The sequence below is a fragment of the Equus caballus genome, chromosome 31 (assembly GCF_041296265.1).
Source record: "Equus caballus isolate H_3958 breed thoroughbred chromosome 31, TB-T2T, whole genome shotgun sequence".
In the NCBI taxonomy this organism is placed as follows: Eukaryota; Metazoa; Chordata; class Mammalia; order Perissodactyla; family Equidae; genus Equus; species Equus caballus.
The window spans coordinates 18,212,016-18,228,935 of NC_091714.1; the positions used below are offsets into that span (position 1 = coordinate 18,212,016).

The window sequence follows — 16,920 nt, forward strand, 5'->3', positions numbered from 1 at the left end:
AAGACTTGTACAGTAAGAACTACAAAACACTGCTCAAAGAAATTAAAGATGATATAAATAAAAGGAAAGATACCCTGTGTTCATGGATTAGAAGACTTCATCTTGTTAAGATGACAATACTACCCAAACCGATCTACAGATCCAATGAAATCCCTATCAAAATCCCATGGCATTTTTTGCAGAAACAGAAAAACCCATCCCCAAATTCACATGGAATCTCAAGTGACCTGAATAGTGAAACAATCTGAAAAAGAAAAATCAAGTTGGAGGGCTCACACTTCCCAAGTTCAAAACTTACTACAAAGCTACATTAATCAAAACAGCATGACACTAGCAAAAGGACACACATATATAAACCAATGAAATAAAAGAGAGAGCCCAGAAATAAACCCTCACATACACTGTCAATTAATTTTCAAAAAGGTTCCCAAGACCATTCAATAAAGAAAGGACAGTCTTTCCAACAAATGGTTCTGGGAAAACTGAGTATATACCTGCAAAAGAATGAAACTGGACTCATACATATATGTATGGACTCATATAATATGCAAACATTAACTTAAAATGGGTCAAAGACAAACTTAAGAGATAAGAGTATGAACCTCTTAAAAGAAAACATAGGAGAAAATCTTCATGACACTGGATTTGGCAATGATTTCTTGGAAATGATACCAAAACATAGACAACCAAAGAAAATATAAATCAGACTTAAAAATCAAAAACTTTTGTGCAGGGGTCTACCAAGAGAGTGAAAAGGCAACCCACAGAACGGAAGAAAACATTTACAAATTATGTATCTGACAAGGGGTTAATATCCAGAATATATAAAGAACTCCTACAACTCAACTGTCAAACACAAAACAATCCAATTCAAGAATGGGCAAAGAACTTGAAAAGACATTTCTCAAAGATATACAAATGGCCAATAAGCACATAAAAAGACACTCAACATTTCAGGCATTAGGGAAATGCAAATCAAAACCAAAATGAGATGCCATTTCATACCCATTAGGATGACTACTTTCAAAAGAAAGGAAAATAAGTGTTGGTGAAGAAGTAGAGAAATTGGAACCTTCATCCACTGCTGTCAGAAATATAAAATGGTACAGCCCCTATGGAAAACAGTATGGTGGCTCCTCAAAAAGTTACACATAGAATTACCATATGATCCAGAAATTCTACTCATAGGTAGATACCCAAAAGAATTGACATCAGTGACTCAAACAGATATTTGTATACCAAAGTTCACAGCAGCATCGTTTACAATAGCCAAAAGGTAAAACACCCAAGTGTCTGTCAACTGATGAACGGATAAACAAAATGTGGTATATACATATGGTGGAATATTATTCAGCCACAAAAAGGAAAGATGTTCTAGTGTATACTGCAACATGGATGAACCTTGAAAACATTGTGCTAAGTGAAATAAACCAGATACAGAAGGACAAATATTCTATGATTCCACTTATATGAGGTACCTAGAACAGTCAAATTCATAGAGACAGAAAGTAGAATGATGGTGGCCAGGGGCCAGGGGAAGTTATATCCCCTTTGAGAATGGGGAGTTACTGTTTAATGGTTATGGTATTTCTGTTTTGGACAATGAAAAAGTTCTGAAAGTGGGTTGTAGTGATGGTTGCACAGCAATGTGAAACTACTTATAATGTGAATGCTTATAATGATAAATTTTAAATTAACTTTACTACAATAAAAAAAAAAAGCATGAATAGCACCATTCTCGCTGTAAATGAGTCTATCGGGTAAAGAAAACTGAGTAACACGTACGAAAAGACACTTCTTGTCAGATCCATGTGGGAGTTGGGAGATGCGAAAAGAAATCACAAAGCTGAAATTGTGCAGGCTTTTCCGTTTGAGTAGAGGTGGTCAAGGCGCTCAGAGAGGGCAAACTTACGTTGCAGTTTGATGAGCCATCGAATGCGGGGTAAGAGCCGTCTGGCCAGTCTGCAGGGTCCAAGGCAGCTGACTGGCGGTGCTGGGCCTCGTACTCCTTGAGCTGCAACAAGAGGAAATGGGAATGGCGGCCACTGAGCAGCAGAGAGCACGCTGGGCACCTTCTTCATGCTAGTGTTAGTGACTCAGTGCCAGGCAAAGACAACGGTCCCAAAACCGAAAGGGAGGCACGTGCCTTACCCTACGGGTTTTCCTCTAACTCAAACCAAGACTCGATGGACTCTGTCATCTGTTCCAAAAAGAACTTTGATTTTCCCACTGTCACATCCTCCAGCGTCAAAACTCATCTTTGTCAGTTCAATTATTAGTTTGAAAACACAAACTGTCTGTAGGTGGCCTCTGAATTACCTCGCGATACACTCCCTTTGCAGAAGACACAATGTGGCAGAACACGGACATTTTAGCAAAACAGAGGTGGAAGCCTGAAACTGATTTTTAAAAATTGCCTGCTTTTCTTGTTCTAGACCGCTTTAAGTTACCAGTTCAATGTCATCACCTAACAAATCTTATGGGATTTACTGGGATGCCTGTGGATGAGAGGAAAATAACAGAATATCTAGAATATGTTCAGAGACATTTAAAGTTCGGGTTTAGAAACGAGGTTTCTACTTTTTGAAAAACGTAGAAATATAAGTGAAATATTACAGAAAATTAGCAAATTTAACCTGGCAGAATTAGAGGAAGGATCTTTTGAAATGGCAAATGGGAAAAACTCCAGGTGTGTTTTCATGAAACATACAGAAACTTAACTCTGCTACATAATACAATTAGATTGTAGTAAAATTCTATCATAAAGCAGTTTTTAGATATGAATTTAAGACATTGATCAAATCTTGTTCCATGAATCAAGCCACTAAAAAAATGAAATGATCGGAGCTGACAGTACAGGAGACGGTGTCAGGTCTGTCCTCAGCCACCAGAGCTATGTGGATGTGCCAAAGCCACGACCCTGACAACATCCCTGTAGGAAAAAGCAACTTTCCTAAGCGTTATTTCTACTATTAAATTCTTTTCTGTGCACACATGCAACAGGAGATGGACCAGGGGAGGTAGATAGTATTGGTTAACCAGTAAGAGCTTGGCTGCAGAACCAAATACCGGCTGGGAGCCCTTGGGCAAATTGTGTAACCCCTCTGTGCCTTGGTTCCTCCACCTGGAAAATGGGAATGACAATAAATCTACCTCACAGGACTGCTTCCAGAATCAAGCAAGCTAATGCAGCAAAGCTCTTAACACACCACACCTATGCCATAGAATTATTATGAAAGGGTTATTACTGTCACCCTTGTGGCTTCAAATAAATGAGAACTCCAAGTTCACAAAAACTCCAAGTATTGGAACTTTTGCTGTTAGGGGCACTAATATCATTTTGATCTTTCTAGGACATTAGGGGCATGAGTATTGTTGTAATCTCTTTATAGTACATTTAATTTATGTATTAGAATGCTTTTTCCCTACAGATATCCTGGTTTCTGAAATGCTACATTCTCCCTGTATGATGGCAACAGCTGCCAGCTGCAAAACAGGGTTATCATCTGTTTTCTTAGGTCAATGCTCTGCTTTTATACCCAACCTTGGCTGCAACTCCTAAGAGCCACTAAACAAGCTTTATCTGTAATGAAAACAAAAGAAGACAAATTCCTTACTAGTCAGCCATAAACAGAATTAATATATTTCTTCTGCTATCTGTCCATTTCCATCATTTATTTTGGGGCCTAAGAGTACATGTGCTTCTTCTGATATAGATTCAAATCTGTGCCCTATTCAAATTTCCACTACTTTTTTAGTTATCCTAATTCCAAAACGCTGTGTGTTTTAGAGATCTTGTCATAAAGCAGGATCTCTAAAATTTTTTTAAAGGGAAAAACCCTGGTCATTATTTACATAATTATATTTTTTATACTCCACTCTGCTCCCAAAGAAGTTTTTTTTTTTAAAGATTTTATTTTTCCTTTTTCTCCCCAAAGCCCCCCAGTACATAGTTGGATATTTTTAGTTGTGGGTCCTTCCAGCTGTGACATGTGGGATGCTGCCTCAGCATGGCCTGATGAACAGTGCCATGTCTGCACCCAGGATCCGAACTGGTGAAACCCTGGGCCACTGAAGCAGAGCCCGAGAACTTAACCACTTGGCCACGGGGTCGGGCCCCCAAAGAAGTTTTTACTTAAATATAATTTCATGAAGGAAAGACAATTGAAGATTTCATTTGAGAGTTCATATATTTTAAAGCAAATTTATAGTTTTAATTTAATTACAGAAGTTTTAAAATAATGACATTTTAAAGTGTGTGTGTGTGTCTGTCTGTCTGTCTGTCTCTCAGAAGGAGATACTCCCTTATAGCCTAATTCTCCTCATCTCATAGTCGAACTCTATGACATGATTCTTAGCGGGATGGCCATCTTTAGTACATTCATGCTTATTCTGTCTTAAAGACTGTTAGGGAAAGAGATCGAAAATGTTCCCATTTCTACGAGAGCTTACCGTAAAGAACATTTCTATTGTATCTAATCTAAATGCCCTCCAGTTGCAATTTTAATTCGTTTCCTTTTATTCTGTCCTTAGTAGAGATTAAAACAAAACTCTCTTCGGTACATCCTGAAGCTGCACTGCTTAACAATCCTCCATATGCTTGAGCACAGTGATTAAGTTCCTTTCTGCTTCTTCTCTGAGATAAATCCTTACCAACTGCACCCCATGGGACCTATTAAAAACACCCTCAGTCATTTGCTGCTATCCTATGGACTCTCCATCAACCCCTCTAGTTGTCCAGATCTCAGTGATTGATGCACATTAGCGGTTACAAGGAAATAATTCAACAACAAATATAGGTTCCCAGTTCATAATCTTGTCCTCTGGTATACCAGATGCCCAGACACTCCTTACAAACTGTCTACCTATTGCCCGGATACTGTAGCTGTGGGCTCATACCTATACCCTGCTCTGGAGAACCATCCACGGTTGGCTGGAGCTGTCTCTCCAGAGACGCCTACAAGGCTGCTCCCTCCTCTCCAATCAGTTTTCAGCCTCCTTCTCTCTGGCAGGACCAACTCTATAATGAAATTCACCTTCCAGAGTTCCCCACTCCCTAAGGAGTCAGGGCTGAGGTTAGACTTCTCCTGAAATCACATCTCTGTCCAGCTTCCTCCTCTGCCTCATGCTCACCTCCCTCACTCCGAGGCTTCTCCTGAAAGCTTTCCTTCAATAAACCAGGTGCACGAGAATCCTCGTCTCAGGCTCTGCTCCTAGGGAGCCTGATGTCTGAGAGCTGGCATTGAGAAAAGTTCATGATGCCAAAACACCAGTCCAGTCAGTGACACACATCAAGCACTTTTTATTTTTAAATCCCTTAAGAACTTTATCTTGGATTTTCACACAGATATGACCTTGTGGAACCAGACACATGTTTATCAGATGGATAAATAGGTAATATTTAGCAATTAGATCAAGTTACATGAGCAATCTTTAGTATTAATAGTTATGTTACCTTTTAGGAAATATAATTACTAAATTATGGTCATAGATCTCTCTCAATTTCCTACAGACAGCGCTTCCAGTTAAAATGACAAAGGACGTATTTTTCTATAACACAGTTCCTTCGTTGCTGAGTATCATCATACTGAAACAATACTGTTCTCTTTTATCCAAAGCTTTAAAAGTGAGTTTATTCCCCACCCTCCCATTCTCACTCACTCACCACAATAATTTCCCAGATAAATGAACATCCTGTGGTTTCCAAGTATCTCATGGGCTTTCCATACCTTGCAGAACTAGGCCAAGATTTGAATACCCTGAACTGCCTTGCCAAGAGGTCTGTATGCTTTAAAATCAGCACCCGGAAGTTGGTTATTTAGAATATGCCAATTACCTAGATCCCTGTCAACAATTTTTTTCTCAGGAGCTTGGCTTCCTTAAAGCACATGGAATAAGTATCCATCACAAACTATTAGAAAATGTTTGAAATGCCATTCGATTTGATGGAACTATTCAAGTAATAAAATATACAAATCCTAAATTGAGCTGCTGTCTTTGTAAATTACACACACACAAAAATCAGACAGAGCTATAAACTTCATCTTCTTCAGATGCTTTTGCCGCTTACAGTGTGTGTCACACATTAGTTCCTTGTAGCCTTTTTCATTTTGATCTTTGTATCAATAACCGTGTTTTCTGGGGTGTGAACCATGGCTTTATATTTCACCGGGGGAAAATATCCATCAGTGAGATCAAATTCACATAAACAAAGCATAGTAGACCAAATTGTCTTCATTTGAACATAGGCAAAATTTCCCCCAATGTGAGGATGTAACCAGCTCCAGACAGCACACAGGCGAACTTCACTCCTCATGCTGAGTTGTCCTGTCAGGATTAAGGTCTAGACACTCTGCCCAGGGGTCTTTAAGTCTTTGATTGACAGTGGGAGACACACACAGAGGATGTCCTGGGGGAAAGGTACCCCCATCACGGTCTGTGGAGCTGCGGCAATTGTCATCCTACTCATTACAGGATGTCTAAGTCTTAAGGTCTGTTTTATACAGGGATCAAGGCCATAAGTTAAAGGAGGCAGATTCTGCCCCGCAGACTATTTTCTGCTCTACATAACATACTTCTTGAAGTGTTTTATCTCTGGCCAAAAAGCAGCCCATCCAGGCAGTCCCAGTTGAGGATGCTTGCTGCCCTGCCGACAGCAGACCAAAAGCCCCCCGCTACTGCCTCATCATGAAAGGACGCCCACCCTTGTGTGCAGAGTCTAGTCCAGGTTGGAGAAGGTCATCAATTGTTTTGTTCTATCTGTTTCCAGACTGCCTTGTAGAAAATATTCTTGATCTCTTGATGAGCTGTCCTTGCACCTGAAACTAGACAAAGAGAGGCAGCCGACCTGGCAGCAGACAGGATGCTTGGCTAAAATCTCAAATCAAACCTGCCTGGAGCTGCGCCACCTTCTCATGGAGACGACTTCTGACTTCATGGAGACGACTTCTGACTTCCTGGCCGTGTAACCAATGGCTAGCTGTCAAAATTACGGGCTCAGAAAGACCTTCAAACAAATCTTTTTCTCCCCAACTCTGAAAGCATTCCTTTGTTTCTTTTTCAATTATAGAAATGTGCTACCAACAGAGGGCTATGTGAAAGCTACTTTTCAACATTTTCTTCTGCTCCAAGAAAACCGGATTAGGCACACCACACGCAGCCCCCTTCCCAAACAGCGGGGTTGTCAGACAACTGGAGACGTCTTCTGCATTCAGGTCTTCATTTTTACAATTAAGAAAGCAGTGCAGCAGCACCATTCCCCAGAAGGTAAGTAAACGTCTTGCCTGCCACGGTAAAACTAAATACAGGCCCATATTTCTCATATGCATTTTCTAGCAATGCAACTGGACTTTTCGCCCCAGCTGGTAGCTGGGCTGGGTGGCTGACGGTGTGGTGGAGCAGGAGGACCACACTGAGGGTGAAGGGGCAGGCATGGGTGATCAGCAGCCTGGACAAGAGGTTGCCACTTGTCACCTGCTCCATCGCTGCCCCAGCACCATTTTGGTCCACCTGAGACGCTGGAGGCCTAGATCACTTCCACTCCTCCGAATCGACAGAGCGAGAGAAGCTGGCAGATGGGCGTCAGGGGGTGGCCCTGATCCTCAGGTCTCCTACTAAACCCAGGCCCACCTCCCTCCCCTCAAGGGCTTTTTTTCCCCGCATTATTGTCTCAGCGACAAATTAAACTTTTAGAGTCAGAGATACGTAACTAAATTAAGTATGCACATCAGTGTTTCAAGGTTTCACATCTTCAGGATTCTACTTACTGGTAAAGTCATAATTCATTCAATGGTTCCTGAGTGGCTTGAAAGTTTTCATTAATTGCTAAACCTGCCCAATTGATGACTTGTCTACACAGTGCCAAACCAGCCATCCACAGTGAAAATCCAGACTCAATCAGTCAGTTTGTTAGGCAACAACAAAGCAGGAAATCTCCGAATAATTGCTGTCACACGATCGTAAATGCTACTCCAGGGTCCTAAAGGTTAATTAGGCTTCCTTTAGAGCCTAATTTAACTCACAGCAGAAAATATCATATAATAAACTGTAATTAATATCTGCTTAGAAATTAAAGTAAGCAAAATTTTACGGTAAAATATCTAGAGTTTAACCTTTAGATTATTCAGAGTTTACCTTATGAAGGCATCTTATAGAACTGACGTTTATTAGTTGTAATATATTCAGTTTTTCTTTGGTTTTTATTTAACAATTTCTCAACATGGATTACATTTTTATCAATCTTTGTACAAGGTTTTTGCAATGGCATTCAGAGCATCTCTTTCCTCATTAAAGTGGTCCACAGCTCAAAAATATTTGCCTTCATTCATCCATGTAGTCAATGAATGTGGAAATTTAACCTCACAATGTGGAATGCTTGTATTAAGTGAATAGAATGGAATAAATATTTTCTCTGATAGTCTGGGGATGTGATGACCACCCAAATGTCACCAAAATACTAGTTTAAATAACATATTCCTATACCCTTTGATGTTCCCACCCTAGTCTGTTCACGCTGCTGGAAGAGAATACCGGAGACTGGAAGCTTATAAATAACAGAAATTCCTCGCAGTTCTGGAGGCTGGGAATTCCCAAATCAATGTGCTGGCAGAGTTAGTGTCTGGTGAGGGCCCACTTCCTGGTTCACAGATGGCCATCTCCTCGTCTCGTGTCCTCACATGGTGGAAGGGGCAAGGGAGCTCTCTGGGGCCTGGTTTAAAAGGTCATCCATCCTACTCATGAGGGTTCCGCCCCCAGGACCTAATCAACCCGCAGAGCCCCACCTCCAAATAACATCATATTGGGAATTAGGATTTAACATATGAATCTGGGCAGGACACAACATCCAGTCTATAGCAGCCCCCAACCATTTTTAAATGTAAGGAGGTCACGCCCTCGCAAGCGTAAATCAAGCATCTGCACTCTTACCCTAGCGAGAGCTTCTTCAATGGTGATCATCTTTTCCTTGACCATCATCATCAGCTGAATCCGTTCCTCATCACTCATGGTTATCTCGCTTGCAACATAACCCACATCTTCTCCTAGAGATTGAAGACAAAGAACATCAGGAAGGAAAACAAGAAAGAGAAAAGAGAATGCCCACCTTGAAAGTTTGCCATCTGGGGCAAGAGAAGGATGTTATTCAGGGGCACTGTCCAGCACTGTGCATTACTGATGGAGCAACAGGAGAGGTAACAGGATGCTTTTTAGGAAGCCAGAGAATCCGTCTTCTTGAGAAACAGGCTCCAACAACATGTGGATGTTGCTATAGAAACAAATCCCTGAAAATGGTCAGTTTGTGATGCAGGGTCTAGTGGAGGAGTTCTGGAAGAAACCTGACAGGGAGTTTGGAGTTAGACGTCAGGCAGGGACCTAATTTAATGACCCAGCTAGAGCAGACAAGCATAACAAGGCTCCTTCGGCTGAGGGCTCTGTGTCCTTCCATTTGAAATATGAACAAGAAGAAAATAGGGGCCAGCCCCATGACAGAGTGGCTAAGTTCGCGTGCTCTGCTTTGGCGGCCCAGGGTTTCCCCGGTTCGGATCCTGGGCGCGGACCTGATGCCGCTCATCAGGCCATGCTGAGGCGGCGTCCCACATGCCACAACCAGAGACACTCACAACTAGAACACACAACTATGTACTGGGGGGCTTTGGGGAGAAGAAGAAAAAATTTTAAAAAATAAAAAAAAGAAAGCAGACTGGCAACTGATGTTAGCTCAGGTGCCAATCTTTTAAAAAATCAAAACAAGAAAATATTTTTGCAGAAGAGTGGGAGGGTCCCTCTGCCATGACAGAGAAAGGCAAGGTCACAGAGTCAGCTGTGGGATACAACCTGCAGCCTGGAGCAGCCCCAGATTCCTGCTAAGCTATTCAACCATTGTCGTTCCTCAGAGAATAAGCGCAAATAACTAAGATCACAGGTGTAAAGTATTTTGAGTCCACTGGCAGGAAGGCCCTACATACGTATATATCTGAAAGCACCACTGTCATAAATATGTTTCCAAACCGTGAGGGGAGCTCTAGTTCCAACTTAAAACTGAAGGCAGCCAGAACTGCAGAGGAAAAGAGAATCCGCTTATTAGGATCCTTCGAAAGTGTTTTCCTACACACCAAATAGACTGCCGTCACCTCTAATACATGTGAGCCACATTAGGCTGCGTGCCTGTGGTCAGCACGTGGGCTGTGAAAGCCTTAGGTCAGGGAAAGTGGGCTGTATTTTGCACGCTGGAAATAGCCCTCATTCTAGTCCCTCAACTTTCTCCTTCTGCCCTCTTTCCCATACATACCTTACTAGCTTTGGTGTCACTCAGACGCTCAGCTGTGGTTTCATTTGCCCTTGATGTAAGTACAAGAGTCTGGCTGCAGACTTGCAGGAGCACATTGCAGGCAGAGCCTACCCTGAAATCCATGTTCCCCCGTGTTTCTCTATCTCATTTCCATTCTGTAATGAGTCAGCCCAGAAATACCACTCCAGCTCCCCTCGCCACGCATCTCCTTGTCCGGGAAGAACAATAGCGTGTGCCGGGTGAGGGAAAGCCTGCTGCTTTCATTCATTTTCCTGTCTGCGTCACCTCCAGCGGTGCAGGGGATGAGCAGGGCTGGCTTTTTAAAAAAGTCCATGTGAGCTGGTAAACTGTTGGCTTCCTCGCTCCATCCCTCCGTCCCTTTCTCTCTCTTTCTCCTTTTCTTTCTTTCTACATAAGACTTTGTTAGAATCCAAAGTTTGCTTTGAATCACAAGGGATCCTGGGTGTGTACCAAAAGGAAAAACTGGGAATGTTTGCAAATAACTCCTTCAAAGCAGAACAACTTAAAAAAAATCACCCCATTGAATGTTGCCAAGGAAACCAGGTGTGCCACTGACATATCTGCTGTCATGCCCACTTTTCTCCTTTCCATGTGTACGAATAACTGTGGAGGCATTCTGAACAGGGAAGGGCACTAAGATTTTGTGAAAGAAAACAAGTTATGTGACTGATAAACAACAAAAAAACTTTCATCTAATGATAACCTTATTCAGCCAGACCGGAATCTGGAAGTGGCTTTTTTCTATTCCTTCTCTGAATGCCGAGGAAGCATAAATTATATAACTGAGCCTCAAAGGGATGACATATTTACTCACTATATAAACAACAACAAAAGACACAGGGAGGGGAGGGCAGGGCTCCCTCACAGAGCAGCCGAGCAAATTCCCATGACGTCAGACCATTAGACAGTCTCCAGGGGCAACGACCCCATCACTGTCCCTGCCACAGAAAGCACCAGGAGTTCAGGAGATCGCAAAGGCTCCAAGGGGCAGGGCAGGGGGAAGGGTCCAAAATCAACAAATGCTATGACTTTCTAGATCCTTTTAGCTTAGATCTTGGGGAGTAAAGGTCTGCCTGAGGTTGGTGTGACTGAGAAATCTAAAGATTTGGTCTTTGCTGTCAGATCTACGAAAAGAAAGGCCTGCCAACTCTTCCCAATTTATTTGACTTAAAAAAAAAACAAACCCTGGGACGAAGTCTTAAAGGAACGAGAGGAATGTCAGAAAAGTTGAACATTTTATGGGCACATGCAATGAGTTAGTTATTCTAACTTGCAGCCTCCATTTAAATGAGCGGCACAAGCTTCTTCATATTTTAGAGCTAAAAGGACCTACTGTCCGCCAGCTGTGTTACAGTACCTTTTGAAGTCTGCCTCATTATTCCTTTCTGGTTCTTTCGGAAGTTCTGCCAGAAATACTTATTTTTCTTCTTCCAATCTCCTTTTCCTTTAAAAAAAGAAAAAAAGGCACAGCAATAAATTCATTAATAACAAAAGTGGCCTCTTCCTTATAATTCAAAGCTTGTAGGAATACTTTGATTTCACAGGAAGACAGTTTTTCTCTTTCAGTTTGTGAAAGACTTGGAAAAGCCTATAAAGCTGTTTAAAAGAAATGCAAATTTCCTAGGAGCAAGAAACGGGGCAGTAGGGTTAGGATGAGAAATAAAGAAACATCAAAAAGGCAGACAAAACATGTATTCTTATATTCACTTTGATGTTTGTTTAACTAGCATTTCTAATTCTGCCTTGTCTTGTGGTATACTTTCTCCCCTTTGGTCTCAGCCACAATTATTTCAACGAAACCAGAAATAGGATATTTGAAAAAGTTCGCTTTGTTTTGTCGTTCTTCCTGTCGTTGGTCTACCCTTGATTTATTTCTCTTATCCCAGAATTATGAAGAGAACAGAATGGTTGGCATGTCCTGGGCACACAGGTCCACAGAGCTGGGTCCACAGGTCTGCGGGGTTGACCCGCACTGTTTCTTGAAGGTGTGGCGTTTCCATGGGTTTAGCCACAGCATGGGTGGGGCAAGATTCCACCTCCCAGGCATTCAGGCACCTGGTGACCTGCCTACATCTTACTCAGGGCACAAGGACAAGAAAAGCAGACTGCTATCCTGCTGTGACATCTCCCAATTGGGTCCCCCTCCTGCCTCCCAGCCTTCCCAGACTGTCCGGGGCGACTTTCAACTGAAAACAAATTCCCTGCCATAGCCAGACATGTTTAATATCTGGCAGGGTTCTGATCACCAATAATACGTAATATCTTTTAAAAAGCAAAGGGAAAGGAGGCGAGTATGTAAGATGAAAGGATAGAATAGTCTTTTATTCCCTAAAAATGAAATGAAGCAACAGCAGTATCTGCTCTGTGGAGACGTGGCACACCCAAAGCGGCAGCTTCGTCACCACCTGGTGTCTGGTGGCTCCGCGGCCACTGGAAACAGGGCCCGGCAGAGTCATGCACTCTTGGTTTCCACAGTCTAGACCGGTGGTGCCAGGCGATGCTGCATGAAACAGACATGCGGAAACCCCGTCCACAGTGCCCCAAGCCAAAAAGGGCATCATTTGTCAAAACAGGATGCCCTCGTTTAAGTTCTGACAAGCCTCAGAGCTACAAGAATGAAACCAGAGCCGGACGGCCTGAGACTGACTGCCTGTGTGCTCAGAATCTGGAAGGGCTCCTGTGGCCTCTGGGCTACACACTGCGGCAAGGGGCACCAGGAAAGGTTAAAACAGAAGCAGGATTACCACTAATTCAGCCTTTCTCTCGGGCAATCTGGGAACAGAGTGCATTTCTTTGACTGTAAGCTATACTCCCTTCCTCTCCCATTTTAATGTTTCTGAAATGGAGATGCAGCTTAAAAAATAAATGGTAACATTTATCCAGTACTTACTCTATCCAAGCACTTTGCTATCTAATGTTATACCTCATTTAGTACTCATAATGAATATATGATGTATTCTTGTTCCCATTTAGTGGATCAGAAAACCGAGGCTCAGGGAGGCAGGTGACTCGCTCAGGGTCATAACTACTAAGTTGGTAGAATCACGATTCAAATACAAATCTATGCCAGATTTGAGCTCTCATGCTCCTAACCATGATTACCTTGCCAAGCTCCCTCTGACCCAGGCAGAGAAGATGGTGCTCCATCAAGAGTGGATTTCATAATCAAGGAAATATAAAATATTTAACACCTTAATGGAGAGGTTGTGGAGAAAAGGGAACCCTCATATACTGCTGGTGGGAGTGCAAACTGGTGCAGCCACTATGGAAAACAGTATGGAGATTCCTCAAAAATTAAGAATAGAACTACCATAAGATCCAGCTGTCCCACTGCGGGGTATTTATCCAAAGAACATGAAAACACGAATGCATAAAGATGCACGCACCCCTATGTTCACTACATTATTCATAATAGCCAAGTTGTGGAAGCAACCCAAGTGCCCATCAACAGGTGGATGGATACAGAAGATGTGGTGCATATATACAGTGGAATACTACTCAGCCATCTAAAAAAAGACAAAATTGTGCCGTTTGCGACAACACGGATGGACCGTGAGGGTGTTATGCTAAACGAATAAGTCAGACAGAGAAAGACAAACACTGTATGATTTCACTCATGTGTGATTGGTAGACAAACACACAGATAAGGAGAACAAATTAGTGGTTACTAGAGTGAAAGGGAATAGGGGAGAGGGAGAAAGGGGTAAAGAGGCACATATGTACAGTGACGGGTGAAAACTGGACTGTTGGTGAGAACAACGCAGTCTATACAGAAACTGAAATAGAGTGATGTACACCTGAAATTTACACAATGTCATAAGCCAATATGACCTCAATAACATAAGATATATTATATATAACACAATATAAATTACATATACAATTATATTATATATATAAAGGACACGATCAGGGATAGGCTCAGGATTTTTACAGTAGCATCATTCCCCTGTGATAGAGAAAAAACCGAAGGGCTGACCCCGTGGCGAGTGGTTAAGTTCACTCATTCCGCTTCAGCGGCCCGGGGTTTCGCTGGTTCAGATCCTGGGTGTGGACACGGCAACGCTCGTCAGGCCATGCTGAGGCAGCCTCCCACATGCCACAACTAGAAGGACCCACAACTAAAATATACAACTATATACTGGGGGAATTTGAGGAGAAAAAGCAGGGGGAAAAAAACCCCAAAACCAAAAAACGAAGATTGGCAACAGTTGTTAGCTCAGGTGCCAATCATAAAAAAAAAAAAAAAGGAAACAAATGTCCAGCAAAGAAGAGACTGGTTGATTAAATTATGGCACGTCCAATATGGCAGGATATGACGCAGGCTTAAGAATTCTACCGTAGAGAATACTCAGTCACATGGGAAAATGCTTGGAACATATTCAAGTGGAAAAAATTAATTTAAAATATGCAGAATATGACCCCAATTATGTTTTCACACAAATACAGAAAAAAAAGAGAGGGAAGCTGTACATCAAAATCTTAGTGTTTATTTCTGAGTAGAAGGATGCTTTGTGGTTTTTGTATTTTCACACATTTATATGTGCTATAAAGTAGTGAAAGAAAATCATTTCAAACAGTTAAACCAAGCAAAGTGGTACTGACCGACAGAGCCGTCTTCTGAGTTTGACTTATGAAGAGGATTCCTAGAAAAGAAAAACGAGTCTGATTACTAGAGAGCTTTGCCTTCATTCGAAAACTGAAAATCCACCTAACTAGTACAACCCGGTCTCGACACGACTTCGCGGAGCCAGGTAAATTTTTATAGGATATTTACGAACGGCCTTCTCCGGCCATCTGCTGCCTTGCTAGAAACACACTCGCGTGCCATTTGTCAACATTTATTAAAGACTCACTTCAGGGTCTCTATTAAATGAAAGGAACGGACTTCACTGCGATCGCTGAAGTACCTTCCATTTCTGTGAACCATTAACTACACCTTGCGTTCCTGCCATTGATAAGTTTCTTGTGTGAGTGGGAAAGAGAAGGCAAATAATAATGAAAATACAGACCCAGCACCACAAATGCCACTCCGGCCAGCAGATTGAGCAAAGTGGTCAGCTTTGAAGAAATAAGGGGAGACCACAACGAACAGGAGATGCCCCCCAAACAGAGGGCAGCCAGGATGTAGCTCCTCCGGCTGGTGTCTGCCAATTGGCAAGCACACCGTCCATTCTGCTAGATCTTCCAATGTTCAAAGAAAGGCCAGGAACCTGCCTCTTTTTATGAGAGTGCTACATTTGTAAGCGACGGCAAATAATTCAGTGTTTCCAAAAATATGTCCAAGTTAAGCCATACGTGTCCAGGCACCAGATTTGGCCCACACCCTACCCTACTCTGGCTGCATTTGTGACTGCTGATCCAGATGGACCCAAACAACCTGCAATGTGAACAGGGCCCCGCACCAGTTCATGAAGCATTTCCTCTCCAGAAAATATGGATATAACTTAAGAGTAAGAAGGCAGGGAAACCCAAGAAAGTTAAAACTGGCTCTCTCCAGAAGGGAAGAGCAGAATGTGGAGCATAATCATTATTAGGCGGGTCCAGAGCCTACAGGGCAAGTTCAGGGTCCACGGGCTTGCTGACAAGGAAAACCAGGAAGAAGGAACCCACAGCAGAAGAGAAGCACAAATCCCCAGGGAGGTGACACCTGAACCTTCACTACAAGGTCATCTGCCAAGGATGGAGGAGGCATCTGCCAAAACCCTCTTTAGTGAGAGAACACGTGGGAAGATAGGCCGGGAGGCCAGAACTGAGTTACACAGAAAACATCAGAGGAAGAGAAGCAGAACTTTCGAATCACTTAACAGTGACGTTCTGCCTACCTCGCAGGTGAAAAGGACCTCTAAAGCTTAAGGTGGGGGGCCAGCCCCGTGGCCGAGTGGTTAAGTTCACGCGCTCTGCTGCAGGTGGCCCAGTGTTTCGTCGGTTCGAATCCTGGGCGCGGACATGGCACTGCTCATCGAGCCATGCTGAGGTGGTGTCCCACATGCCACATCTCGAAGGACCCACAACTAAGAATATACAACTATGTACCGGGGGGCTTTGGGGAGAAAAAGGAAAAAAAATTAAAACTTGAAAGCTTAAGGTGACCAGAGAGAAGGGGAAGGGGCTTTCTCGCATGCACAGCCACCTTTGACAGGCCATCCCCCGCCATTACAGCTGCACTGATGCTAGCTGGCTGCTGGCTGCCATCTGAGACTCGAAGGCCCAGCCCTGCAAGCACCTTCATACCTCACGTCCACAGAAGACAACTGTTTTGACCAGCAAACAATCTGACAGACCTCCAGTGTCAAGGAAGGGACAGAGGGGGAGTTAAGAACAGGAAACAGGGGAGATGTCTCAGTTGCTGAGGACAAGAGGCAGATCTGAAGTCTGGTTATCGCCCCTCACTACCATGCAGTGAACACAGAAAATGTAAGGAAATTCACTTCATCATCAAATTTAGCCAAGAGGTAGCTTCTAGGATCAGTTCTGCTCTCTCCTACCCACACAAAAATGAAAATGTCGAAACGTCTACTTCCTTGAAAGGCTTCTATGAAACAGCCATTTCAAGTTTTAATTCATTCAGCAAAAATCTATCGAGGGGGCTGGCCCGGTGGTGGAGTGGTTAG

General features: G+C 42.8%; 1 protein-coding gene and 1 pseudogene across 13 annotated transcripts in view; both read right to left on the minus strand.

Moving 5' to 3' along the window:
• The window catches only part of SASH1 (SAM and SH3 domain containing 1), a 300,847-nt gene that overhangs the window by 56,780 nt on the left and 227,147 nt on the right, over nt 1–16,920 (minus strand). For all 13 annotated transcript variants that reach the window (XM_023632953.2, XM_070256422.1, XM_070256416.1 and 10 more), the window contains 4 exons: nt 14,912–14,952; nt 11,664–11,750; nt 8,926–9,038; nt 1,913–2,014 (listed from right to left, as the gene is read on the minus strand). In XM_023632953.2, the coding sequence (XP_023488721.2) occupies nt 1,913–2,014; nt 8,926–9,038; nt 11,664–11,750; nt 14,912–14,952 (343 nt within the window). The remainder of the gene's footprint in view (nt 1–1,912; nt 2,015–8,925; nt 9,039–11,663; nt 11,751–14,911; nt 14,953–16,920) is intronic.
• LOC138921661 (lanosterol 14-alpha demethylase-like) lies at nt 5,984–7,621 on the minus strand (annotated as a pseudogene).